Source organism: Manis javanica, chromosome 6, assembly GCF_040802235.1.
Source record: "Manis javanica isolate MJ-LG chromosome 6, MJ_LKY, whole genome shotgun sequence".
NCBI classification, from domain to species: Eukaryota; Metazoa; Chordata; class Mammalia; order Pholidota; family Manidae; genus Manis; species Manis javanica.
The window spans coordinates 150,156,048-150,182,651 of NC_133161.1; the positions used below are offsets into that span (position 1 = coordinate 150,156,048).

General features: G+C 40.7%; 1 protein-coding gene across 5 annotated transcripts in view; it reads right to left on the reverse strand.

Moving 5' to 3' along the window:
• SIK2 (salt inducible kinase 2) overlaps positions 1–26,604 on the reverse strand; it is a 112,110-nt gene that overhangs the window by 12,596 nt on the left and 72,910 nt on the right. For all 5 annotated transcript variants that reach the window (XM_073239821.1, XM_073239822.1, XM_036992837.2 and 2 more), the window contains 6 exons: positions 25,683–25,844; positions 12,666–12,790; positions 12,115–12,238; positions 10,632–10,852; positions 8,924–9,076; positions 4,018–4,182 (listed from right to left, as the gene is read on the reverse strand). In XM_073239821.1, coding sequence (XP_073095922.1) covers positions 4,018–4,182; positions 8,924–9,076; positions 10,632–10,852; positions 12,115–12,238; positions 12,666–12,790; positions 25,683–25,844 — 950 coding nt within the window. The remainder of the gene's footprint in view (positions 1–4,017; positions 4,183–8,923; positions 9,077–10,631; positions 10,853–12,114; positions 12,239–12,665; positions 12,791–25,682; positions 25,845–26,604) is intronic.

The following is a 26,604-nucleotide window of genomic DNA, read 5'->3' on the forward strand; positions in this document are numbered from 1 at the left end:
GGGAACACCTAATACAACATATTGACAGTTGTTAAATATAACTCCTACCTTTGAGGAAGATTTCATGATATGGGAAAAACCTCATATTATATTATGCAAAAAAGCAAGGTACAAAATTACATTTAATAGAATATAGTTTTGTCTTAACAATTCTACATAACTGAGCTACCCTATACTCATTCACCCACCCACCAATCCATCTATAACCCACTGTAAGGAAACATCCCAAAACACGCTTATCTTTGGGTAGTGGGATTATGGCTAAGTTAAATTTGTCTTTCTCTCTCTCTGAATTTTCCATGTGTGATTCTGACTGGTTTGATTTTTTTAAATTATCAATTAAAAAAATCAAACTCAAATAAAAGGACAATTTCTCCCCTTTATAAATAAAGCCTTAGAGTTAACACCAGTATGAGTTTTGATGTATATCATTTTCAGACCATCTCTTACATGTACAACCTTTATAATAAAGATATAAAAAACGTGAACAGAAACGGGACACCTCTACTACACTTGCATTTTCACAGTTTAGCCTCACAGTTCCCTGCTGATAAATAGTTACAAAGGTGTTAACGTGGGACATCCTTTTATTATAATCTCTAATAAAATGATAAAAGAGACTGAGATGTATGTGTGTATACAATTCATTATTCCCATATCTGAAGATAACAAAAACACTAATTTGAATAGGTACCTGCACCCCCAGGTTCACTGCATTATTCACACCAGCCATGACATGGAAACAGCCTAAGCAACTGTCAATGACTGAGTGGATAAAGATGTGGTACATGTAGCCAGTGGAATATTACTCAGCTAAAAAAAACCCCCAAGGAAATCCTACCATTTGTGACAACATGGATGGCCCTTGCAGGCATTATGCTAACTGAAACAGTTCAGAAAGAGAAAGACAAAGACTGTATGATCGCTTCGTCATATGGAATCTAGAAACAAAAAGACTCTCAGAAAAAGAGATCAGACTTGGGGTTACCCGAGGTAGGGGGTCAGGGAGGAGGAATTGGAGGAAGGTGGCCAAGGCACAAACGTCCAGTTGTAAGATGAGCAGTAGAATGTGCTGTGCGACTTGACGGCTGTTAGCTGAGAGCATTCCCGTAGGACATACAAGGGAGTTAAGAGTAAATATTTAGAGTTTTTGTCACAAGGAGAAAAAAATGCTTTTCTTTTTTTCTTTTCTCCTTTCCTTGTATCTATATTAGAAGATGGCTGTTAGCTGAACCTACTGTGGGAATCATTTCACAGTGTATTTAAATCAAACCATCCTGCTGTACACCTTAAGCTTCCACAGTGATGTATGTCAATTATTTCTCAAAAAAAAACTGGAAAAATTTCATTTTTCCCAAATAAATCCTCAAAAGAGAAAGACTGACTCTACAGGGTTGTATTTCTGTCTTCTGTGTGGTCTCAGTGTCACCTGGGGTTCTACTCAGAGTTGGGTGAGTGTACAGAAAGGTGCTATGTTTTGGGGAACCCCAGATGACTGTTTCGATGCAGACTCCCTAAGGGATTCTTTAACAGTGTGTGAGTTAAAGACTTCTTGGAGGGAAGAAGGGAGGAAATCCCTGAGATACACAATACCTGCTAACAATTGAGAATAGAAATGAAATGAACACTATGTGCAGTTATGACCGATCCTTTAGAACACCACAAATGGATGTTGTAAATGCATGTCAAGCAACAGAAACAACTGAATAGGGACTGAATCTCTGATAAGTGTGTGTGCATTTATTTATGGGCCCCAACGAAAGAGGTGCTACAGAGGGAAGAAGGACAAGCATTTTTGCTGTCATAAACAAAAAGGTCCACAAATAAGGCAGCGGATAACCAAGGCCTGGCTCAGAGCCACAGAGTGTGGGTGGCACTGCTCTTCCTACAAATGCAAAGACACCATTGAGCTACTGTATGTATCCTTCACAAAATCATTCATTTGCTGTCTGTTTCCTAGTTACGGTAACAATCACAAGCTTTAAAAACAGCTTGTCCTACGCAGTATGGCAGACAGTGCCCAATCTGTGTTTTGGGCCTGATGCCCTCGCAGACAAGCTCTTAGCAGACTGCATTTAGATTTTTTCAAGGGAATCAGATCTTAAAAAGAAACGAATTCTGTTGCTCTGATTTATGTCTAAACTCCTGATTGAGAACATAGTAGCAGTCTTTGAGGTCACAGGCAGAGAAAACAGCCTCAGACTCGGGGGAGCGGACACTCACTGCTCCAAGGGAGGGACTCGGCCTCACACCCACTCCCGCGGGCAGCCCCGGCATCAGGCCGCCTTGACTGAGCTCTCGCTGAACAGGCCGCCTTGACTGAGCTCTCGCTGAACGTGTCACTTTCCTCTGAACCGGCTTTACCTGCCGAGCTCTTTCTGAAAATGGCACTCGCCCTCCAGTCATCTGGGCTCAAAGTGCTGCTATCAGTTTGGACTTCGCTGTACCCTGGCAGAATCCTACCAGATTTATCTGTACGATCTCACTGATATCGTCCCCTCCCCTTCAGATTCATGAGCGCTGCCCTCGTCAGGCCCTCATCATCTCCACCCTCAGCACACGCTCTCATCTTCTTTTGTCCCTGTCACCAGTCTTGCCCCCTCCAGTGTAGGCTGTGCACCCTTTCAGGCTAATTCCTGAAGCTGCCTCGATCAAAAGTGTCCAGCTGCCTCTTACCACTGTGGAGAAGTCCACTTGAAAAACTCAATGATACTGAAAAACTCCCATACTGAGAACCAGAGCTTAGAGGAAAAGGCTACACTTCTTGGCTTGCCATTTGGAGCCAAGCTATTTGTCCTTATTTCCTACAAATCCCCTTCACGCACCCCCTTCCTCAGGCACACTGCGCTGGTCCTCTGACCTAGCTGCACCTTGGCTTTCCTGGTATTTGCTGTCACTCAGGCTTTCCCCCCAACCCAGGCATCACACCCTGCTTTCCACCCACCCCGATTCTGCCCGCCTGTCAATTCCCGGCTCTGACCGTTAACCGAAAGACTTGCCTGGTTGAGCCTGCTAAAAGCAACCCCTACCCCCTGCCCACCTCCTAGTCGTACAGCACTTTGATTTATATGTTTAAAGGAACCAATTACATTTTATCAGTTCACCACCTGGTATACTGTTTTTATTTATGCATCATGCCTCTTCTGCTAGATTATAAACTCGAGGCAGAATTCATGTGTGAGTCATCTCTTTATTACCTAATGAGGGTAACAAGACAAGAATCCAGTATTTATTAAGTGTCTACAATGCACCTGGAATCTCATGTACATTATCTCTATTAATCTTCACAAAATAAAAAATCCTCATGAAGTTGGCACTTTCATTTTACATGAGAGAAAAAGGGTCTTCAAAGAAGGCAGTCACCTTGCCTAAGTTCACACTACTAGTAAAGGACTGAGTCTATTTTGAACATACTCCGAGATCTATGTTCTGGGACCATTAATATGAATCTCTGTACATCACTTGATGCTAAGTATATAAAATACACATTAGAAGTTAAATAAGTACCCATTAAATGAGAGAAGCTGTCATCTTCCATATACTAAAGCAAATTCATACAGTACACAAGGGTAATCCCCTGTAAGTATGCTCAGCTGGACAAAAAAAAGGTGCTTAAGTGACCAAAAAAAGATGGCCCATCATTCCATAGCTGTGTCACACACAGCAGAAGACAGGCCACAGCACAGATAAAGCTCAATTCAGCACAGTAGTTGTGATTTTTGTTTTCAGAATTACAATTTGTTTTTTAAAAATATAAACCCTATGAGGGAACTAGAAACTTGAAGAGAGAAGGAACTAGCTCAGAAAAGGAAAGGATTTTGAGAAGTACACGAGGCCTGGCAAGTTGTGCAACAACCACAATAAGATGCTGAGGATGGAGCCTGCACACTTTTCTTGGGTCGTCTGCACAAAAACAATACTTCTGAGTGACTTGAGGACATGACAAAGTTCATCTGTGGACTGAATTGAAGGGTCCAGCCAAGCTGCAAGCTCAGAGTCTCTGAAGCACACACGTACCTTTGGAGTGTCGACACAGTCCTCTTCCATAAACACTGCCTCTGCCTGACAGCTGGATGCTGGAAATGGAAAGGCCTCCACAGTGGACGCTTGTGGGAGGAGGGTGGATCGCATCAGCCGCATGGCCGACGAGCGCACACTCACTGGGAGCCCCACAGTTTGTGCCTAAAAATATGACAAGAACAGAAATAGTGAAAATATACAAAGTTCTTGGAATAAAACACTTCTTGGTGCAATTAAAAGAGAGTTATTTGTTGGAAAGTCCAGAAAAGATTTGATGAAATATGTATAAAGTACAGGTGTCCATCTGAGGCAATAGCAATCAATTATTCTGAGACAATTGGATGGAATTTCATTTCTGCTCTGTGACAATGTGCACGCCTTTCATGCAGATGACCGGAATGTCAATTTTTGTAAGGAATCTAAGAATGCTCTTTTTTTTAATTCAGCAAACACATATTGTCTATATTCTTATGTATATTTCTTTGCGAAGATACAAATAGAAAAACTCCCTGTCTCTAAGAGCTCAGAGTTGAAGCAGGGGCAGATAGACACGCAATGAAGTGCACTGCAGTGACGGCTCTCTCTCTGCCTTTTCTTTTTTAGGTGGGGTGAGATGGTATATATTTCTTGGCAAGGGTGGGCATGAAGAAGAAAAGAGAAGCAGCAGTTACCTGGAGGTGACAGGAATGCCCTTCTCTCAAGATGTATAGCCTCAACACTGCCTGCCGGCAGGGGAAGAAGGAAAGGCGCTTAGTGCTGAGCGAGTTGTGTTCCTGACCCCGAGAGCTTCTGATGGTCTTACATGCACTCTGTATGTCTCCTTTGTTAAGAACTCTAAGTAAACAAGCCTTACAAATTCTTCTTTTAAAAAATCTTTAAAAAATCTTTTGAAAGAGACTCTTTATGATAATTAGCAAGGATTGATTATAAAGATGAAACTTGGATAATCCTCTTCTCCCCATCTCTTCAAAATCAGCAGAAAAATTGATTAGATGACATTTGAACATAACAGACATTGCAAAACATCTGATCACACTAGTTCTTAAAAGGTAGAGGAATGGCCTGATTTTGTTTCCTTTGCTATAATCCCTTCAAGGGATATAGGATGGTGAGTTTTAAATTAAAACAAATGAAAAGGGAAGAAATGGTAGTATTCTAGCTTGCCCTTTCCTAAGATCTAAGTTTGATTCCTGGCTCTGTCATTTACTAATTGTGTGAACTTCATCAGGTTACCTAGCCTCTTTGAACCTTATTTTCTTCACCTATAAAAAAAGTGCGTAATACCCATTTACTGAAGTTAGGATTATAAGGGTAGCATGTAAAGTCCTTCACCCAGTAATGTTAATTCCTCCTTTCTCCTTCTTATTAAAGTCTTAACATGATCACAAGAAATTAATGTACAAATACATGTATTCACTTGCAAATGAATATACAGATTTGTTCTCAGATATTATCTAACGGTCCCCAGTTAAAATTTCAGGTTGATGGTTTTCAATGATGGGGGGATATGTTAGAAATATACTTTATATTTGAATATACCTCGAATATATTTAGAATATATTTAGAATATTTAGAATATTGGTATATTCCAATATTAACATCATCAGATAAAAAATGAAATAGTAACAGTGAAGTGCTGGTATCATACAGATAGTAAAATCAGAAATAAAAAACCCAAAACACTGCATACTGTCCTTATCATGATAAATAAAGAAATGGCATTTTCTATATCATCATCCTTCAGGCTTATATCCTGGGTCACTTTTGAGGCTAAACAACTTTTTCTTCCTTTCAAGCATTAGTCATTTAATTTTTCTAGCTACCATGTCAAAATGTAAGATTTAAACTTCCTAATAAAATACAGTTTGCCTTTGAACAATGCGGGGATTGTGGCATTGAGCCCTGGCACAGACAAAAATCCATGTGTAACTCTGACTCCCCCAAACCGTAGTTACTAGGAGCCTACTGCTGACCAGAAACCTTAATGATAAAATAATCAATCAATGCATTCTGTATGTTATATGTACTATACACTGTATTCTTACAATAAAGGAAGCTGAAGAAAATTTTTTTTCAAATTGTCACAAATACCCAATAAGTTTTCCCATATATTTATTGAAAAAATCCACTATAAGCGGATCCGCACACTTTGAATCCGTGTTGTTCAAGGGTCAACTGTAGTTAGAATGAACAAAAAAGGGCAGGACATATACTTTTTCTAAACAGTCACCTGTAGTCAGATGTAACATCTCCTACATATTGTACAGCAAACGTAAGTACTCTAAAACTATCTAAGATGAGAATCTCACTGTTTTCTAAGTAGTAATAATGAGTCCTTTATCACTACACCATAAACTCCTTGAGGCCAGGGACTGTTTCCCGGGTATCTCTGAAGCCAAGCAGCTGGGATTGTGCCTGGTGCACACGTGCTCTATTTGCTGAAAGGAGCTGCTGGTGTAACTTAACTAATTTTATCTCTGTGGCAGACTTGTGAAGTAGGCATTGCTATTTCCATTTCATGCTGAAGGGCACTGGAGCTCAGAGATGCCGGCTGGCCAAAGTCATTCCCCAAGCCAAGGTCTGTATGATCCTGCTGCTCAGTGTCATTCCCCCAGTTCCTTATCACTACAGCAAGTAACAATAACAAGGGATTTGCCAGTTCTTTAAAAAAAAAAAGTAGGACATAAAAGAATGTAAGGGAGAGTGCTCTACTAAAACTTGAAGCACATTTATATTCATAAGAAAAGAGAAATCAATTTTTACCAAGCTTAACAGTGAACATGAGAACGGAAATCTCACAGTAAGGGAGAGCCTTGAGCCCCTGTACCTGTTGCTTAGCATCCAGAAGGTGCTCAAGGCCAGTTTGTGAATGAGCACTGAAGACTTCTGCTTGAATTAGATGCATTTTAAGTCACAGCAGGTAGCCTCCTATAACTACCTGTGTCGATGCAACAAATGCAAAGAACTCCTGGGGTGCTTGTAATAAGAAAAAATGGTCTAACAAGAAGCTATGTTATACATCTGAACTCTGAGCCAGACTAAACATAATCTTAGATTGAGGGAATTCCCTTCAAGTTTAGCTGTGAAAGGAACTCATGTACAATAATATGTGTGTATGCTCAGGATGGGCCACTTCTGTCACACTCACGTGTGTCCTGGTTAAGGTAAGTAAAGATACTTGGGGGAAGCCTACCCCCACATCTCACTGTTACTCCCCTGATCTAGGAATCCTCCCTGTATGCCCCTTCTCTTTGTCTTGACGGCAATGTAACCCAACTTGGAAGGATTCCAAGTGCACAGAGACACTCTAATCCAAGTACCTGGGATTTTTATCAATACATTGTTTTACTCATATTAGCATCAATATTCACATACTTAATATATTGAAGTACATAAAGTATATATTTGCCTATTAAAAATCAAGATTTTAATTTCCTTGTTTTTTTTTCACATGTAGAAGCCAATGCAAAATGCTATTCTAATCCTACAAATTTTGTAAAACTGGCAAAGAAGAAATTAAAGCCAAAATTCTTCTGTTCCTAATTGCACTTTGAACAACGTGAGCCTTCAGAGGAGTAGATGGAAATCCTGATGCGCTGACATAAGATGAATGAACAAGTCCCTTCTCAGCCTCCATGCAGAAGACCCCCAGCTTCTTGTCAGCCCCCAGCTTCTCTCCTGGGACCCAGATCCCTCCCTCCTGAGCGATGAGCCACTGCTGGACTGGTTCTCTAAGCCTTGGGCCCAGGCATGGAGTCACCTCCTCCTGCCCGAATCTGTTACTTTGTCTAACAGAAACTTACATAGCACTGTTCTAAGTGCTTTACAATGATTAACTTATTCAAATGTCATGACTATCCTATAGTTACCCCCATTTTGTGGCTTGGGAAACTGAGGCAAAGACCTCACGTAAGTTCTTTAAGGTCACAAAGCAGGAAAAGGCAGAATCGGGTTTGTTCCTGAGTCCCTGCTTTTAACAGCAGGCTGAGCTGTGTCTCCAACCCACTGCCGAGTCTGTGAGGCGTCTTCTCTGGAGGTGGTCCACACGCTATTCCTTCCTTCCCACTTCCACCAGCGCCGTATCATTAGCTCAAGCCTTCAGCACCTCTCAGCTGCTATGATGATCTCCTGGCTGCTCTCCAGATCTCTTCCCTTCCTATCCAATCCATCCTTCCCAACGGTGCCAGATTGATTAGCTTAATGCACAGACATGATGTTTTTACTTTTCTGCTTTACAGTCTTCAGTAGTTCCTCATTTCTTCCTGAACTGTAAGGAGACTGTTTACTTTGGCATTCAAAACTCAACTTGGCTTCAACTTACACCCCAACTTTTTCATTTCCCAAAGCTTCAATTTAAGTGGACTGATTTGAACGAATCCTACACTGCCTGCTGAGCACTTCTGCCCACACTGCTGCTTCCGCGTGTATTCAATGCCTTTAAGTATGGCTTCTCCCCAGCGTGGGCCTACCCGCCCAGGATCTGTCCTAAATACCTTTGTGCAGCCTCACATTTCTCCATTTCAAATGATGCTTAGTTGTCTGAGGGCAATGGCCGTGCTATGCATCCCACCCTCTCCAGTGCCTAGTAATAGGCACAGGTCCAATCTGCAATTAAAACTTTTAAATAAAATTGAATGTACAGGTTAATCACATTAATTCTCACATAAATGAATGATAAACAAATGAGAAGTTTCTTAAATAAAAAACTTTGAAATAGAGTTAATTTTAAAAATAAGGAAGATGCCAAAACATTTGAGAAAGTCGTGAGTGACAGGCAGAAACCTTATGGAAAAACAGAGTGCAGAGGATGAAATCCTGACCCTTTGTACTACAAGATGAAAAATACGTCAGACATGTGAACAGGCACATGCACAGACAAGACCACTGGCTAATGGGGTGTTACCTTGGCAACTGTTTGCTCAGCAATGGTGCTAGGCCGCCGCTGGCGGGCATCAAGTCTCTGCTCCACAGGAAAACTGCTCCTGTGTGACTTCAGGCGTTCCACCAACAAGTAATAGATGGCAGCAAAGTGGTTGTAGCTCTTGTTCTGCAAAGACTGAGAGAGAAAACAAGTCCTGAAGGTAGAGGACCATAAAAACCAATCCAGCTTACTAAGAAAGGTGACCTAGGCCTTTCTAAAAAAGGAGGGAAGAAACCGTGAGTCCATAAAAATGAGTAACAAACTATGCCTCAAAATGAAAGCTGTCCCAGAACTTAGAAAGGGAAGCAGATGATTTCAAGTTTCTAGTATTGATTATATAAGGGGTGATACCTCTAAATAGCTCGACTGGCCCATTTATATTAGTAGGATCCTTACGTTTTTCTACACTCAGAGAAAATGCCATCATTGTCTCATGTAGACATCCCCACTGCTGCCTCTGGTCCCATCTCATAGCTGTAACCATGGTGTAAGGTCGGTTAGCAAAGGGGGCCCAGGGGCTCCAATTCCATAGTTTCAACATAAGTCCAAACCTTTGCAAACTCTGAAGTGAATGACTGAAGTCTGGGGAAATTTCTGGTGATCATTTTGGGCAGGAGAAGGACATCTAGATGCTAGATTGAGAGATACTGTCTCCATTCTTAGGTAATTTTTCCTCTTGTTTTTGCAGTCCCACCCTCTGAAACCTTGAAAATAAAGTTGCTTCCCAACTTTTCACATCCCTCTTCAGCCAGCTTTGCCAGGATACCAACAAAACAGAGAAACAACTGCTCCTCTGGCTTCTAATTGCCCCTGGCAGTCTGCATGGGTGCTGTGCGGTGCAACTCAGCAGCAGGGCCTTCAGTGAGGGCCACAGGCCAGTGGGGCTGTGCTCACAGCTGCCACCTTAGAGCTCCTTCATGGGCAACACAGAGGAACATCACTGCAGGCATGAGGAGCAGGGCAACTGAGCCAGCTAGTTTCACTATGGCTACAGTGGAGAAAAGCAGCACAATTCGGAGCACTTTATATTCACGAGGGGATGTCTTGTATTGTTAGTTATGCTTCCTCCTTAAGAGCACTGTTTGTTTGTTTTTCACTGTTGGGGAGGTATTAAAAATATGTACATCCTATGAATATGCTAACTAGTAAAGGACAGAAGTAAAAGTGATGAGGAACTTCCCAGGTTTGTGACCTTCTCTTCTCTGACCTGTAAGGCTTCCAAATCAGGAATCCACCTGATTTTGCCTTCTCAGTCTCTCCAGTTAACCACCTAAATTCCACTGGCTTTCCTAAACCTGATGCCTACCTTTCTTGTTTCCCACTCAGCCCCCAGCCTTATTCCATATCTGTACTTTCATATTCCATACAAACTAGTTTATTACCTATATAAAACTTTATGCTTCATCTTAGAAGAAACTTTCCATTTGTATTTGTAAGCTTTCATCTTTGTCTTTCCTCAATTCTAATAAACCCTTCCTCTTGAATCTTCTGGAAGATAGGGCAAAGGGAGGAATTTATACATTGAATAAAAACAAACATTAAATAGAGTCTGAAGTAATCTTCCAAGGAAAACTGAATGGTATGCCTACAAGATGGCCAAGCTAAGATGACAGGTGTTAGCGTGAAATTTCAGGTTAGTCAGTATAGTGGAACCCTGGGGTATCTTCAGTCAACCCTCTGCCCACTGTACCTCAATAGTTTTCTGTTGGTCTATTCCAAGGCTGTGCATCAGACGCAGAACCTGTTCATTAAACTCCCCAATGGATGGCTCATTTTCTTGCCCTTGTGGATAAAGGGTAGTTCTCTGGACAGGAACTTCTATGAGCATCCATTTGTGCTCCTTGATTTGAGCTATGGTAAGCCGTTTGGATGGGTCCAGGACCAACACCCTTCGAATGAGGTGCTCACAATCTATGGAAAACATGTTACAAAAGTCATGTAAATCACCTTGCACTTGAGGGGCATTTGCTCAGCCCACGTGGCTTTGTCCCACAGCGTTAATCTTGTGTCCTCCACAGTGCTCATGGACAGCAGAAGGTCAAATGAACCCATCAGTATGTGAAGGTTACTCATATTTGCCAAGTTCACATGGTGAATGTTGACATACAAAATTAACCATCACTGTGAAAGGAATACTTAAGAAAAACAGGAGGGTGTACATCTACCCAACTCTGTGCAACATTGACTGTTCTACTGAGCCACTCTGAAAATACCTAGGCACAGGCTTAGATTTCCACTACTGACAAACACAACCCTTTTTCCTAGAACAAGGGCATAATAAATGGATTTGCAGTCACTTCTGAGGCTGGTACATTGGGCTGCATATGTGACTTGTGTTTCTTCCTATTGGCACAGCTAAGAAAAATGTACATGAAACAGTATCAACTTCTGAGTACGCTGAGAAAACCGCGCCACGGGAACCAGGTGGTCCTCCGAGCTGATGCTGAGCTCTTTACTTCCTCACGTGGGCTGATCTTGTATCACTCGGTGTGCGCCAGGCACCATCCTATGTGCTTTCTACACTAGTTAATCCACACAACACCCTTGTTAGGATCTATTGTTATTTCCACTTTATAGACAGGAAATTGAAGCACAGAGGGAAGGTGTAACTTGCCAGGGTTAGACTGCCAGTAAGCAGTAGACTCAGGATTGAAACCAGGCTGTCCAGCTCCAAAGTCTATGTTCTGAACTAGTACAGCATTATTTCTATCGTTACCAGGAACAAAATCTAAGGATGATAACCAAAAATTAAACTAAGGAGTAAACTGCTGCTTATGTAACAACCCAATACAAGACTGGTAGGGATTCATCTTAATTCATTGGCTTTGCCAGTTGTTTTTAATTAAAAATTTAATTCTGTAAATTCCACCAAAGGATGGGGAAAATTCATTTCATACTTAGAGTGAAATGGTTGTGATTCTGTAACTAGGTCTAAAATAAACCTGGGGCATTTACAGATTGAGAGTAAATGGGAAGACCTGCTGTTCTTAACCTGGGAAACCTTGTTTTCAGTCATGAGGAGGAGGCTGGAGCCTCTCATGTACATGGAGGAGGCTGCTGGCAGTCGATTTATTGGGCACCCAGACTCTTAGAAATAGGGGAGCCTTTGCCTAGGCATTTAACTTGGAACACAAATTCTGTAAAGCACAATTATCAGATGAACAGGTTGTTACCTTCTGACATGAAATACGGAATCCGGAATCTTCCTTCTAAAACCCTCTGCCTCAAGATTGGAAGAGTCGGTCCATCAAAAGGCAGTGCCCCGCAGACAAGGACATAAAGAACAACTCCCATGCTCTAGGAAGAAAACAACAATCATTTTTCCACTGAGAACTTCAGTCTTTGTTTTCCTAAACATCCCCAGGGCTCTTAAAAATTACATGGACTGAAAAATTCCTGTTTGAATTTAGTGTTTCCTTGGAATTTGAAAAAAAAAAGGAAACCCTGATTGTTGCAGTAAGTTATCCTCTAAGAAACACCAAAAGATCTGAACCTAATCATTTTGACTACTACTTAACTCTAAATTGTTGCTGATATTAAGGTGGATATCTGTCCCTAGAAATTCTTTCCTAGGATCTCATTCACGATGGTCTGACTAATTACAGTGCAGTGGACAGGGGAACTATGAACTATACCCCTGTTAGGTACCAAGAGCTTAGAAGATGGGCCAAGTACCGAGTATTCTCATTACAGATGCATTTAACACAGCAAAGCAAAGAAATACCCAAATATCCAGCTGTGGTCCTTCATACTGCTGCCCTTCAAAGACTTCTGGGGCTGCATAAGGGGGGCTGCCACACCATGTTGCCAGCAGTTCACCACTTTTAAAGAAATTTCCAAAACCGAAATCTAGTGGGATGGAAATAAATGTTACTTTCATCTACGCTCTCAAACTATACTGAATTTCTTGTAATAAATTTTATAATATGCTGTATCAACAATAGCACCACTATTTACTCTGTGAGGAATGCGATGACATCTATCTTGTGATGTTCTTTGGCATTTAGCACAATGACTGGCAAATATTAACTCAATAAATATTTGTTGAGTGAATGTATAAATGAATCAAGTTTTCTCCTCAAAGACAATGAGCCAGAGATTGCAAAAAGACTTTAAATCACGACTTTAAATCACATATTTTTAAGGCTGAAAGGAAATCCACTGGTGTGGACAGCCAACTTGAATTTGGTAATCTTAGAATTTCAATTACTCCATGATTAAGAGCTCTTTATCTTACATGGTCAGTAAGGAACAAATGAGGAAAACTCTAAGATATGTATGTAAACAAGCTGAGTGTTTCACTGCTCGTACAGCCCTCACCCCAAAGGAGCATGATATACCACCTTTTAAGGCAACCGAGTGCAGTGTTAGTGAGCAACAACTCTCAGAGTGTGGCCCACACACCCTGATCTATGCAGACACCCATCTGAGCGGGTGACACGTGATGGCTGTATACCGAGACACTATCACTGTTCCACGTATTTACTCAAACACCTAGTGGCCTTCCCCTTATGGTTTTAGTCCCATGAATCTACAGATTTGATATAAGGCATGTCCTCTGGAAACACTGACTCAGAGTCCTTCGATAGGCATGAAGATTACAGCAGAAGACAAATGCAGGGAGCTTCGGAATAAATACAAGCCCTTTTTGCTAATAAGCCTTCACTAATCTCAGGTTCTTACTGAAGAAACAAACTCCTATTTTGTGAGTCATAGCCATAGCATCCTGACTAAAGAATGCCACCTTAGTAGCAGGAAGTGGCTCTGCTCCCAGCTTGTACAGCAGGCACTGCATGGACAGGGAGCTTTAAGAGGTGCCCAGGAGGGGTGGATCATCTCCAGTGACAAACTGACTGGCTGTGTGACCTGGATCAGCCTTATGAGCATCAGTTTCCCCATCTGTAAAGCTGATATAACAACTATCTATAGTCAGCAGGTCGTTGGGGAGGAGGAGGTCCAGTGAGTTAACATACACTCACACTCTACTCACACCTTGAGATCATGCACACATCGGTACTTGGGCAGATCATTCTCTGCTCAGTGGTATACAAAGCGGTGGGGGTGGCGGCAAGGTAAGGGCAGCCCCACCGCAGCCTGGGGTGCAGAAAGCTGGAGCTGGCTTCCAGTTTCGCCACTTTCTAGCCTCACGGCCCCTAGGTAAGTTATTTAACCTTCCTGAACTCTATCTCCTGTTTCTATACATGCAGAGATTACCCACCTACCCAGACAGGGAACTATGAGGATAAATGGGATGAAGGGTGCACAGTAACTGCAGTGCAGTAGGTCTGAAATGTGAGCCCTCTTCTTCTCTGAAGCCATTATTACCAACTACTGCCTTTCATAAAAAAAGGTCCTGAGGACACACACAGGAAGGTGGAGTGTAGTGGGTCTTAAGGGTTCAGAAGAGAAAAGAGAGTGCATGTGAGGAAAGAGACTCAGGCACCAGCTAAACCTGTGGCCTGTTCCTGGCATCTAGGAGCAAGAGGCCATGAGAACCATTCCCGTCACAACGTGACTGAAGGTCAGTCTTATAACTACTAGGTCAAAATGACTGTCAGAGAGGACTTACCTTCTCAGTCCCACTCCCACCACACTGTAACTCATATGTGTCTAAATCTCCAGAAAAAAACTGTACTATCAAATGAGTCAAGGAGTAGATGTCCAAATAACATTTAAGAGAAAAGGGTTAATTTCAATCACATGGAAAAATACACGAGGCTCTGGGATGTGTTTGGAGATCCTGAAATAGGTCCAGTAATTGCTATACTATAAACCATAATCACAGGATGAGTTTTAGCACATTAAGTTGAAGATACTCTCCAGACAGCATTGTAAAGTTTTAACAGCCCAAACAGCCGTTTTGGAACTCCTTTTATTTTGACCTTCCCTGGGCTCCAGGGGAACGAACACAAAGGATGGACGGGACAGAGGCCTTTCAGGAAGCTGGCCAGGCTTCTTTGCTACCCTAGGCTCTCTCACTGGCACACTTGACAGCAAGACACGAAGAGCCAGGAAAGCGCCATAGTACCTGGGGAGCCTAGCCTTAACCCTGGCTTTATACACGCAGGACAAAGAGCATGTCCTGCCAACTCATAACTATAGTGGCACAAAGCAGATGTTGACTTCTTCCCGCAGGTAACTGAGGAAAACAGGAACTTGAGGTTGGAGGAGTATTAAAAAAAAATACCAAAAAGACAGTCAAAGTTCACTGAAGTAATTATAATGGTACCTATGGAGATGTTGTCTATAACCTTGTCAAAGCACTCAAACACTATTTGTAATTATTATGGGTTATGGAAGATTTTGGTGTCAGGCAGATCTGGGATCAAATCCTGGGTTTTCCACTTAGCCATGTCATCTTGGGCAAATTACATCATAGAGCCTTGTTTTCCTCATTTGCAAAATGGGGACAATATCTACACTTCATATAAAGTTACTGTAAGTAATTTATATAATGAGTGAGTATAGGTATGTAAGTACACTTACATTTTAAGTAGACAATATATATAATGTTTTAGGCATGCTACTGCAACTTAGTAGGTGCTCAATAAACAGTAATTTAGTAAGTCACTAGAATTCTTCTTACTGTATTACTTATCTATTTTCCCCATCAGACTAAATTTCCTGAGAGTAGAAGGGGGAAATGATAATGTACCTGTTCCCCTAGCTTTAGCATTCTGTTTGTAGCCAGCAGCTGTTCAACAGTTTGCTGAATGACTATGTTGTCATCATCTCATGAAACTTCTATGTTCTACGTCTCTCCTGTGTTCCAGAAGCTGATGTAAGCTCTCTGAAGATGATTTCTTCCTAATAACCCTGTGAGGTATCCTTATTTTAGGAGAGAGTTAGGGTAGGAAGTTAAGTGTCTTAGATAAAGAAGGTTATTCTAAGTTGCAGAACTGGAATAGAAACCAAGTCTGACCACAGAGTCCTCACTGTTAACTACCTCGGCACAGCTATGTGTAGCTCTTTTTGGGCAAGTTAATAATTATCAGGTTTAAGATGTGGCAATGGAAAGTCACTTAAAAAAAAGGCTTTTTATTTCTTAACAGGAATCTGGTTAATTTGCTTCATTCTTGGCCTGCAGCTATCTGACTAAAAGCATATAGTGAAGTGAGGGGTGAGGCAGGAAAACAGCACAGCTTTGCAGGTTTTGTTTCCTACTGCCATTTATTCAAGTGGAATGGACTGATGTTTCATCACACCAACCAAATTCACCCATTCACTCCCTCATTAAACATTTGAGTGCACATGTGTGTCAACTACTGTGCAAATAGTAACAGACCCTAACATCACCATCTGACTTTTTGGAAAGCATTATGCAAACAATCACTTGGGACTTCCCTGCTTTTTGCCAGACCCAGATCCAGTCTGGCCTTGCTGGAAAGGAAACATCCTTCCAGTTCAATGTCTTTCCCAATGCTCTGATCTGCAACTTAACACCTAAAATAATGCTACCATGTACCTCAGATGTATTGTTTCTGTTTATCATAAAACTTATGCCATGTAATGTTGGGCTCCCTATGATATTCTTAAACCTTTAGTTTTGAAATAATTGTAGACTTTTATAGAAGAGTTTTAACAATGAGAGAGAACTCCCTATGCCCTTCACCCAACTTGCCCTCATGTTACCACTATACCTATGTCTGTTAGTAAAAGGATCAAAACCAAGAAAGTGACACTGACTCAATACTACTAACTAAACCGCGGACTTCATTAAGACTTCACCAGCTTTTTTTTGCACAGGTGTCCCCTCTCGGGGCAGGGTTCCACAGTGCAGTCAGTAGTCATGCCTCCTTAGTTGTCTCTGAATGTAACAGCTCCTCGGTCTTTCCCGACTATGAACAGTACAGATCAAGTACTTTGTAGACTGTCCCTCAGTTTGTGTTGCCTGATGCTTTCTCACAATTAGATTAAGATTATAGGCTTGTGGGGAGACCATCACAGAGGCGACATGTTCTCTGTGCATCGCAATAGGGGTGCCTTATGTCTAATTACCAGTGGGGTTAACCTTGTTCTCTTGATAAAGGTGGTGTCTGCTGGGTTTCCCCATTGTAAAGTTATAGTTTTTCCCTCTGAAATCAGTAAATATTTTAGGGAAGATAAAATGAGACTACACATATCCTGTTTCTCCTTAAACTTTTATATACTCATTTTAGCAATCACTGGCAGATCTTGATTGCATCAATGACCACTGTGGTGTTCTAATGGTGAGTTTTCATTTCCCTCATTCCTTCTATACTTATTAATTACAATTTTTCTGTCAGGAAGAGTTGTCCCTTTTTTCCTATTTATTTATTTAGTCATTAAATCATTTACTTATAAATGTCAAGATTATTTTATTCTTTCATTATAATTCAATTCTACTTTTAATTATTTTGATGCTCAAGTAGTTCTAGCTTTGGCTATTAGGAGCTAATTTAGTTGTATCCTTTCAAAACACCCCTATCTTTAAAATTTTTCTTTTTATTTAAAATATTTCCTCAATCCTCTGGTACCAGAAGATGTTCCAGGCTTATCCTGTATTGTCCCTGTCCCAGCCCTGGAATCAACCACTTTTCCAAGGAGTCCTGCTTTCTTCAATAGAGGAATGCTATTTAGAAGCCAAGACTAGGACCTACATGTGCTCACTGCAATTGGGATGTCACTGCTTCTAGGTCTTCTAGGCAGACACTTAGGAACCATATATATGAAGGCTAATCCTACATTTATTAGCCAACATTTATTTCTGTATCTACCTACTTGTATATGTATTCCAAAAACAAAAACAATCTATAAGTTAATACTGGTACTTCTCACTTCAGGGTTCAGTCTAGCATTATTTTGACACTATTTTAATTCATACATGATTGACTGAGAAATTGGTAAAATTTTGAAGGTATACAGGAAAGAACTCCTCTGCAGTAATTTTTCATCTGTGTGGGAGAACTGTTTGAACTCTTCCTCATAACATACCTTGAGTTTGTTAGATCATACCAATTATTTTCAACATTTCTTAAAGTAGGAAAAAAAATTGTTCTCAGAGAATCTCTTAGCCTCTCAATTTTAAGAAAGTTCAATACAAAATCATAATATGTTTTAGAAACAAAATGACAACATGGTCTTGAGATATAATCAAATCCAAAAAACATTTATATCATGCCTACCTTGAGCCAGGAATAACACACTTGGCATTTTTATGTATACTATCTCATTTAACCACGATGGCCCTGTGACATATGACTGTCCTTACCTTACAAAGAGGGAAGTTGAAGCTGAAAGAATTTAACTTACTTGCCCAAGTATCACCAGCTGCAAGTGGTTTAGCCAGTAATTCAAATATAAATCCTTTGAATTCCAACCCAGGTGTTCTTTTTTATTATAACACAGATGTTCCAAGAATGCCAGCACTCAGAGAAGCTTATTTCAACTTAAAATTGGAGGTAAGAATGTCATAAGCCCAGGAAACGTCCTTTACATTAAATAGACATAAGAGATTTTCTAATTTATCCCTCTGCTAGCAACACGTGCAATTGAGGGCTTTCTCTTCTCTATTGGATGTTAACAGCATCCTTCATAAAGTGAATGGGAATAATCAAGATGTTTCCAAAGTAAATAGAATATATACCTACAGTCACTTTATGAATCTATACTCATTTTAAGAATGCATGATGTGTTAATGTAGGGGGGTGCACAGGAAAGGCAGTATAGTACAGAGAAGACAAGTAGTGACTCTATAGTATAGCACCTTACTATGCTGATAGACAGTAACTGTAATGGGGTGTGCGGTGGGGACTTGACAATGGGGGGAATCTAGTTACCACAATGTTGCTCATGTGATTTTATATTAATGATACCAAAAAAAAAGAATGCATGATGTGTTAAGTAGACACAGCTTGTCCTCTTTATGTGAAGATGATATATGCTCACATCCCTACAATGCAAAGGCATGTCCTCCAAGGTTTTACTCCAACAATGGTTTTGAAATTTCCTGATGTATCTACATTCCATCACCTGGTTTCTGTGCGCCTAAAATGTCAACAGAAGAACTACAGAAAAGATCAATTACTGGTGACTGACTCTCATGGAAATCATCTTGGCCTCAAAATCTAAGCCCTCTAATTATCTCTTAGCTAACTAGCCAGTAACAGACCATGGTTTTATTTGAAAATGGTATTAGAACTGATATTTCTGTGTTCTGCTTTATATTTTGAAAATGACTGACTGACCTGTATTTTTCCGATAAGAAAAATCTATTATTATTACTGCCATCACTAAATCATACAAATTAGCAGTGCTCAAAGATCATTAGCAAAGAGCCAATGTTTTAGGAACAACAGGGTCTGGCACCAGAGTAAATGAGCTGATCCTGATGGTCACTGTCTGGTGGGACCGAGTGCATCGGAGAATTCTGTTGTGTCAGGAGGGGTGGAATGCATCAGGCATGAGTGGGCATACAGGTCTTCTGGGGGACCTGTTAAAATGAGGATTATGATTCAGTCGTTCTCTGGTTGGGCTGGAGATTCTGCATTTCTAACAAGCTCAAACTACTTACCACTGGTCCCCAGACCACTTTTTGAGTATCCAGGAAGTTGAGAATAAAACATTGTGAAAAAGATATAGAAGATATTAAACAGTTTGACACTGTTTATTATTGTAAAATAATTATAATGCCTAAATACTTTCAGGATTTTATTTAAATGACATAAAGACTGGAGAAGACATTAGGTAAGCTAGTTAAGTCATTTTTTTTAAAGGGCAAAAGCAAACAAAACATTGAAAACCAGTCTTTAAGCTAAGAAAAGGTAAATGATTTCTAGGAACCAACAAAACAAATGCAATATTTAATCTCCAGCAGTGTGTTATAATGTTTAATTTATAATTTAAACAAAACCCCTACAGTGCAGCAGATGGCTTTAGGGTTAATTTTATCCCAGTTTCTAAAATTACTAGTAGAATTAGGTATCCAGTCTTGCTGAAGGGTTATGCTTCTTTTGTGATTACTCTAATAGGAGAGAAGAAGACAATGGAGGAAATGAAAGCTGACAAATGCAAGGCAGGAGTGGCAGAGATGAAGCTGACCACTGCACAAACCGGCTACTGATCAGCAAACACTCATGTCAGCACACAGCCCACCAGCAAGGACAGGCCAGCTGCACAGCTCACTTCGAAGGATCACCCCTCCTCTCCTGACAGGAGGGCAATAGGAACTGAGATGAAATGTGATATTGCTGGTGATCATGTCACGTGGTGAGAGTGAGGCATCTGTTTGTCCAAGGAGAGTTCAATGAGCTAAGAAGCAAGTAAATGATCTTCCTTGGCCCAAAATGGAGTGGGGAGGAGGCGAGAGATGGAGATCAAATCAAAGCCAGAGGAAACATGACCTCTGGACATGTCTTCCATATTCCAGGCTTAATCAGCTGCTACTGACATGTAGGCTTGAAGGATAAAGACAAGATCTCACTGTGCTTGCTGATGCAAAGCTCTGTTTTACATAACAAATGGTAGACTTCTAATAAACATTTACCAATAAAACCTGTCGGCCTCCCCAACCTTTCCTTTTTTCAGTTCAGAGGCACAAAACTGGAATTATATATACGGAAACCCTGTCTCCAGGTCTTCTAGATAGCTGGAAGGTTGTCAGGCAGCAATAATGGCAGATGATGGGCTACTCAGAGATCCTGGGTCAGTTCAGAAAGGAACCATTCCTCTTGGGCTAAAGACAAGACATTTGTGATACACAGGCCAGGTCATTTGGGCTCATTACACATTACTAATTACATTTAAGGACCCTCTCAGAAAAAAAATAATTTCCATCAAACAGAGACAATTTAGAATATAAATGACAAACTTTCTCTGTTCCTCTGGGATTTGTATTAGTGAGGCTTTGAGGTCTTGGTAATTAAAACAAAACAAAACAAAACTTGGTGAGGGGCAGTCATACAGCTATCAAGGGATCAGGATTTGTTTTCACATTGAATCAATTACACATTGAATACAAATAATAGTGACCTTTTATTGAATGTTTACATGGTGCCAGGAACTTTAACAATTTATTTAACAAACAGTTAAAATAGCATGAACTATGTATCAGGCACTATCCTAAGTACTTTGCAAATATTGAGGAATAACCATTATGAGATATGAACTTCTATTATTCCCTCTTTACAGATAAGGAAACTGTGGACAGAGTAGTTAGGGAATGTGTTCAAGGTCATGCAGCTAGTAAGTGGTAGAGCCAGGGTTCCAACCCAGGTACCCCGGCTCTAGAGCCCATCATTTTACCCGCTACCCTCCCTGTCTCTAACACTACACGAACCCCTACCACAGTGTTGAGAAGCAGATTAATCTCTGTTTATTAGATATGGAACCCTGGGCTCAGTGACATTAAATAACCAGCCCAAGTTCACACAGCTACTAAGTAGTACAGCCAGAATTTACACCAGTCCTGTCTATATCAAGCTTCAGTCTCTTCACATGAAGCCTTGTTTGAATTCTGATACTTTCTGAAAACTTCCTAAGTAATTCATACCTTTTTATCCTTATCTATATATTTATTATAAACATTTCAGATTAGGAAAGTAGAAGAATAAAACTAAATGCCTTTCCCTTATTTATTCTCAACTTAATGCCTGCGTGAGTCATAGCCAAAATAGCTGGGAGGAAACAGTACCGCAATTAGTAAAACTAATGAAAGCCCTCGTATTCTGTCTCTTACTCTCAATGTCCTAACACTTGTATTTTGCAATTTACGGAGGTCTCATAATTGAAAAATTGAGCACACACGGGTGTAGGTGAATCCATGGCTCATAAATGTCTGAAGTCTTTACCCACTGGAGGAGCATAAATTAGAAGCTGATTTCAAAGCCTTGTTTATGTATTTATTAAAATGAACCAAGTCTGATACTTCTAGTGCATTTTCTGTCTTACAAACAGGGACAAATATTTTAATTTACACCTAGTTTTGGTGTAAATTTCAACATACAAGATGGCTAAACAAGTTCACTGATTTAGCCCAATCAGCATTAAAAATCTTCAGAAATACAATAGATAAAGAAAGTATAATTTGAGGGAATAATTTTGTATTTATTCTGGGTTCTTACAATTTTTCCATGGAGCCCTATCTTCCTTACATGGGTTAAGAGTCCTGTAAAATCAAGAAGGATCCTCAGAGATCACAATGTGATGTTTTTAAGGAGAAGTAGAGTCATAAAAAAAGTTATGAAATCTATGGATCAAACTAAATACCCTGGAGAAATTCTCCCACAGAGTTGGACAGACACACACTTTCGATGGCATGTGGAATTCTACATGGTCTGGCTCTGCCTACCTGTCCAGGCTCCTTGCCTGTCATTCCTCACTGGCACTTGGGTTCCACTCGTTCTGCTCTGCAGTCATCTGACACGCTCTGAGTCCTTTGGCCACTGCCTCCCGGCCCCCGTCTGCTTGAGCTGACATCCCTGCCTCCCCACCCAACACACTCTCTCCCCAAGCCCCTTTCCTCCTCTCCCCTATCCCAGCACAAATGCTTTCTGTTTAGTCATGTATTAGCTAATGATTTCCCTGATTCTTCCAGGCAGAGTCAGTCTCTCCTCGCTTCACGGCCTTTACAACAACTATCTTTTCCGGTTTTATTTACTTAAAGTTCTGGTTCTGGATTAACTCCTTGAGGTGAGAGCAGAGTGGAGCTTTTTGCATTGTTGTTCTTTTTGAAATATCTGAATCTCAAGAACTCAGCTCAGGAGTATAATAGATGCTTAACAAACATTTACTAAAATTTCAGGTAAATGGTGGTGAGGATAACAGAGAAAAAATGTGGGCAAGAAGATATTTGAGTGCTTGGGTAGACTGTGTGCCAGTGCACATGTACCCACCTGGGAGATATGCAATCAGGCACACTACATCTATAAATACAGAATGATGGCGCCCAGAATTCAGTCAGTGAGTCCCCCTCGAGGAATAACTGACCAACAATGCCCAAAAACTACGACGCGGTGTAGTGGGGGAAGCACAGATTCCGTGGTCAGGGAGAAGAACTCTGCCTTCTGGCTCCACCACTCACTCTCTGAGTCACCTTAGCAGGGGATTCAATCTCTTTATGTCTCAGAGTGACCACCTAACAACTGGCTCACAGGGCACTGTGAAGGTCAAGCGGTAAAAGCGCCCAGAAGAGAACCCAAACTGTGGCAGCTCAGTGAATGTCAGCTGTTACACTGGCTTGACCGGAGGACAGCATCAGGGTGCTGACAGTTTGCCTGTCTTCTGGATAAAAATTAGAAGGTCCCGAAGCTTAGATATTCAAAAACAAAAATAAAAACAGCAAAAACAAATAAAAGACTAGATATCAGATAAAGACATTAAAAATACTCAGTTTACCTACCTAGACTGTAAGTCAGAATAGCAGGAGACACATGAGTCAAGCAAAACTTGGCTACACCCTTCAGGGCATGGTTCGTATATTTCATTTGCAAGTTTCTTCGGTGTTCTATTCTGCATGTTCTTTTGCGATGTCAGTGACAGAGCACTTTGTAATTCCTCTGGCATATGACTCACACTGCTAACCTTTCTCTGCCTAAAAAGACTCCCAGACTTCTCTGGGAGAAGACTAAAAAGACATCTCTGCCTAAAAACACCTCCTCTGAGGTATTGTTTTGTGAGTTTTCCGTTTTGGTGAAAAGGTAAAGAAATGTAAAGGCAAAGCCAAGGTTTCCCCCTTTTTTCTACAGAGTTAGGAAATAATAGCCTTCTCTGAAGAGGGCAGTCTTAGAGAGGCTGAAGCTGTCAAGGAGAAGTAAACAGAAAATTCCAGTGAAGTGCACTACAGATTGGTCAAGATAGTGAAATGAATGAGACCAGTGGGCAGGGTCAAAAGAAAAAGGAAAAAAGTAACACAGGTAAGAAACTAAGGAGGCACTAATTGTGTGGACTGCATTTCACAGCAAAAGTAACAAATCTTTACATATATAATGGGAATGTAACAAATGAACACGTTTTCAGGCAATCCCTTTAGGAAAAAAATCACAGACTATGGAATGAAATCCATTCCCTCCCTGAAACATATGTAACATTGGTATTTAAAATCATTATTAAAATTAAAATGAGTAAAAGTTAAAGTAAGTTGGGTAAAAATTATTTGCCTTCTCCCAAATGCCCAAGGCAAAAATAAGAAATGGCATAGAATAAGCCAGTTAAATGCACACATCAGAGGCTTTTAAGTTCTGTTTTACACCACAGTCCAGCAAACCAAGGCAGTTGACTTCTCCTTAAACTTAGGATATCCAGTGAGCACCCACCCTAGTTTCCTGGTCAGCTCCTCTCATCTGGAGGTCTCTCTGTTCCTCTTTAGAACAACCCTAGGATAAAACCACTTCCAACATCGCTAAGCTTCTGCTTCCTGCCCCTTTGTCTTCCTCGAAGCCCTAACGAAAATAAAGTCCCCCTCCGCCCCACACCTACAGCCTCTCCTGCTGCTCTAGTTTGGACCCACATTGTCCTGCCTGGACTACTGCGTTTGATTCCTCATCAACCTTCCTGTCTGCTCTGCCCACATCTACCACCTGTCTTTGCTGCCATAGAGAGACATCTTTCTAACCCGCAAATCCAATCATGTTACCCCCGTCCCACCTCATCCCATCCCCACCCTAAAGTTTTTAATAGGTTACACTCCAGATTGCCTGAAGAATAAATTCTTTGCACGGCATTCAAGACCCTTTACATTCTGGTCTGCATCTACCTGCTGCTCTGTAACAATCCCCTATGTCTGGAATTTTACATTTAAGAAATATTGAGCTATAGTTCTCCACTGTTCCAATTTCAATCTCCTTCTCTCTTACACCTGTGGTATTTACACAGTTTGCCTGCCTGTTTGCAATATCCTACTTCTGTTTGCCTTCCTGGCAAGCGTCTAACTCATCTCTCAAGTCTAAGTTCAAATAGTTCCTTCTCTGGGAAGCTTCCCTGACTTCTCAGGTAGACTGTTTTCTTTCACCTATATTCCTGCTGCATTTATACATATATTTTTGGGAAACTATCATATTATATTTTAATTATTCTTATCTTCCCACTCAATGATTAAGACAAGAGGAAACGACTTTTTAATTTGTATCCCTGTACCTAGTGTAGCACAATACCTGGTACATAAGTATTTACTCAACAAATTATAGAGTTTTGACCTCGTGGATAAAGATAGTTGGAATATAAAATATAAAAGCTTTTACAACTGTGAAAAGGGTAGGAGGAAAACTAGCAAAACAATCTCTACCCTTCACTTCCAGGTTATAACTCAAAGCCTTACTGTGTGAGAGTGAGGCGAGGCGAGGCACCTGTGAACCCAGTGTTTCTCATCTACTTCCCTCACCTCCTTTGTCTTCTGTAACTGCAGCTACCAGCTGTAATGAGAGCAGGGACAAGGGCCAGCAGCTTACACTGCTCCTCTAGGCCTGCGAGCCGCCAGTCACTCTCACACTTAGCCAAGTGTACCTCGTCCAGCAGAGTGCTGCAACAAATCAGACTGAGGATGCACATCAGACCCCTATGTATTAATAATGAGTGAAATTAATGAATAGTGTATTAATAATAAGGAAATAATATTAGTTCCTCACTTATCATTACACACAGAAATGAGAAAATGTATAAAATACACTTTGCAAAAGCTTAATGTCATTGGGAGAAATGCTTCTGCATCTGCCTGCAGGTCTGTTTCTGCATACCGGGTGCAGTGGCTCACACCTGCTCATGGTAGACGTGGCTGTGTCCCAGTTACCTGCTATTTTGATATTCATGTTGCTATCCAGCAGGAGATTTTCAGCCTTGAGGTCACGGTGTACAATCTTCCGACTGTGACAGTAATCAACAGCAGACAGGATTTGCCAGAATTTGCGTCTGGCCTCAGATTCATTTAACCGGCCATGATTAGCAAGGTAGTCTGTAAAAGAAGAGAGAATTTAGATTATTCACCACTACGACTGCCACCAACACAACTAACTACCCCACCCCCACCCCCAAGACAAAAACAAACAAAAAAACCCACTATGAGTATTCAGGATTTTCTTTCTTCAAAAAACTTTTTAATGCCTAAGCCTGCCCTCTGTTCTTGTGTTAAAAAATTCACTGAATACTTTTCCTAACCACATTTAAATAATACAATTTATATAAAACACAGAACATACATCTATTCTCTGACATCCCATCAGACAAACAATATATTTCTTTTAAACAGTCATCTCATGCTTATTATACAAGTCACCTGTAACATGAGATATGGTGGGTCCTGCAAGTGGCTTCCATAGCTCAGACCCTGTTCTCCTGTTAAATGGAGCAATTCTGTTCCATCCAAGAACCGGTAGACTTGCTCTCTAAACCAAACACTGTCATGATAGCTTTGTCCTCTAAACAAATATATTTTGTAAGATACATCAGCTATCTTTGTGCAATGTTATAATTTCTACTAAGGCAGTTTCTCTGGAAATTAATTCTGTGTATGTTTACATGAATTCAATAAAACTAAACACTGTGACTCCTTCAGGTTTCACCTCAAAATCTGAAAGGCCTCTGGAATTATCTTTTGAGGGAGCAGGGGAGTGAACGTGATCTTGAAAAGTTTTTCCATTTAAGATTATTTTACCAAGTGAGGAATTGTATGGGTGAATCAGTACTCACAGTGACCTTCATATACTTTTTGCTCA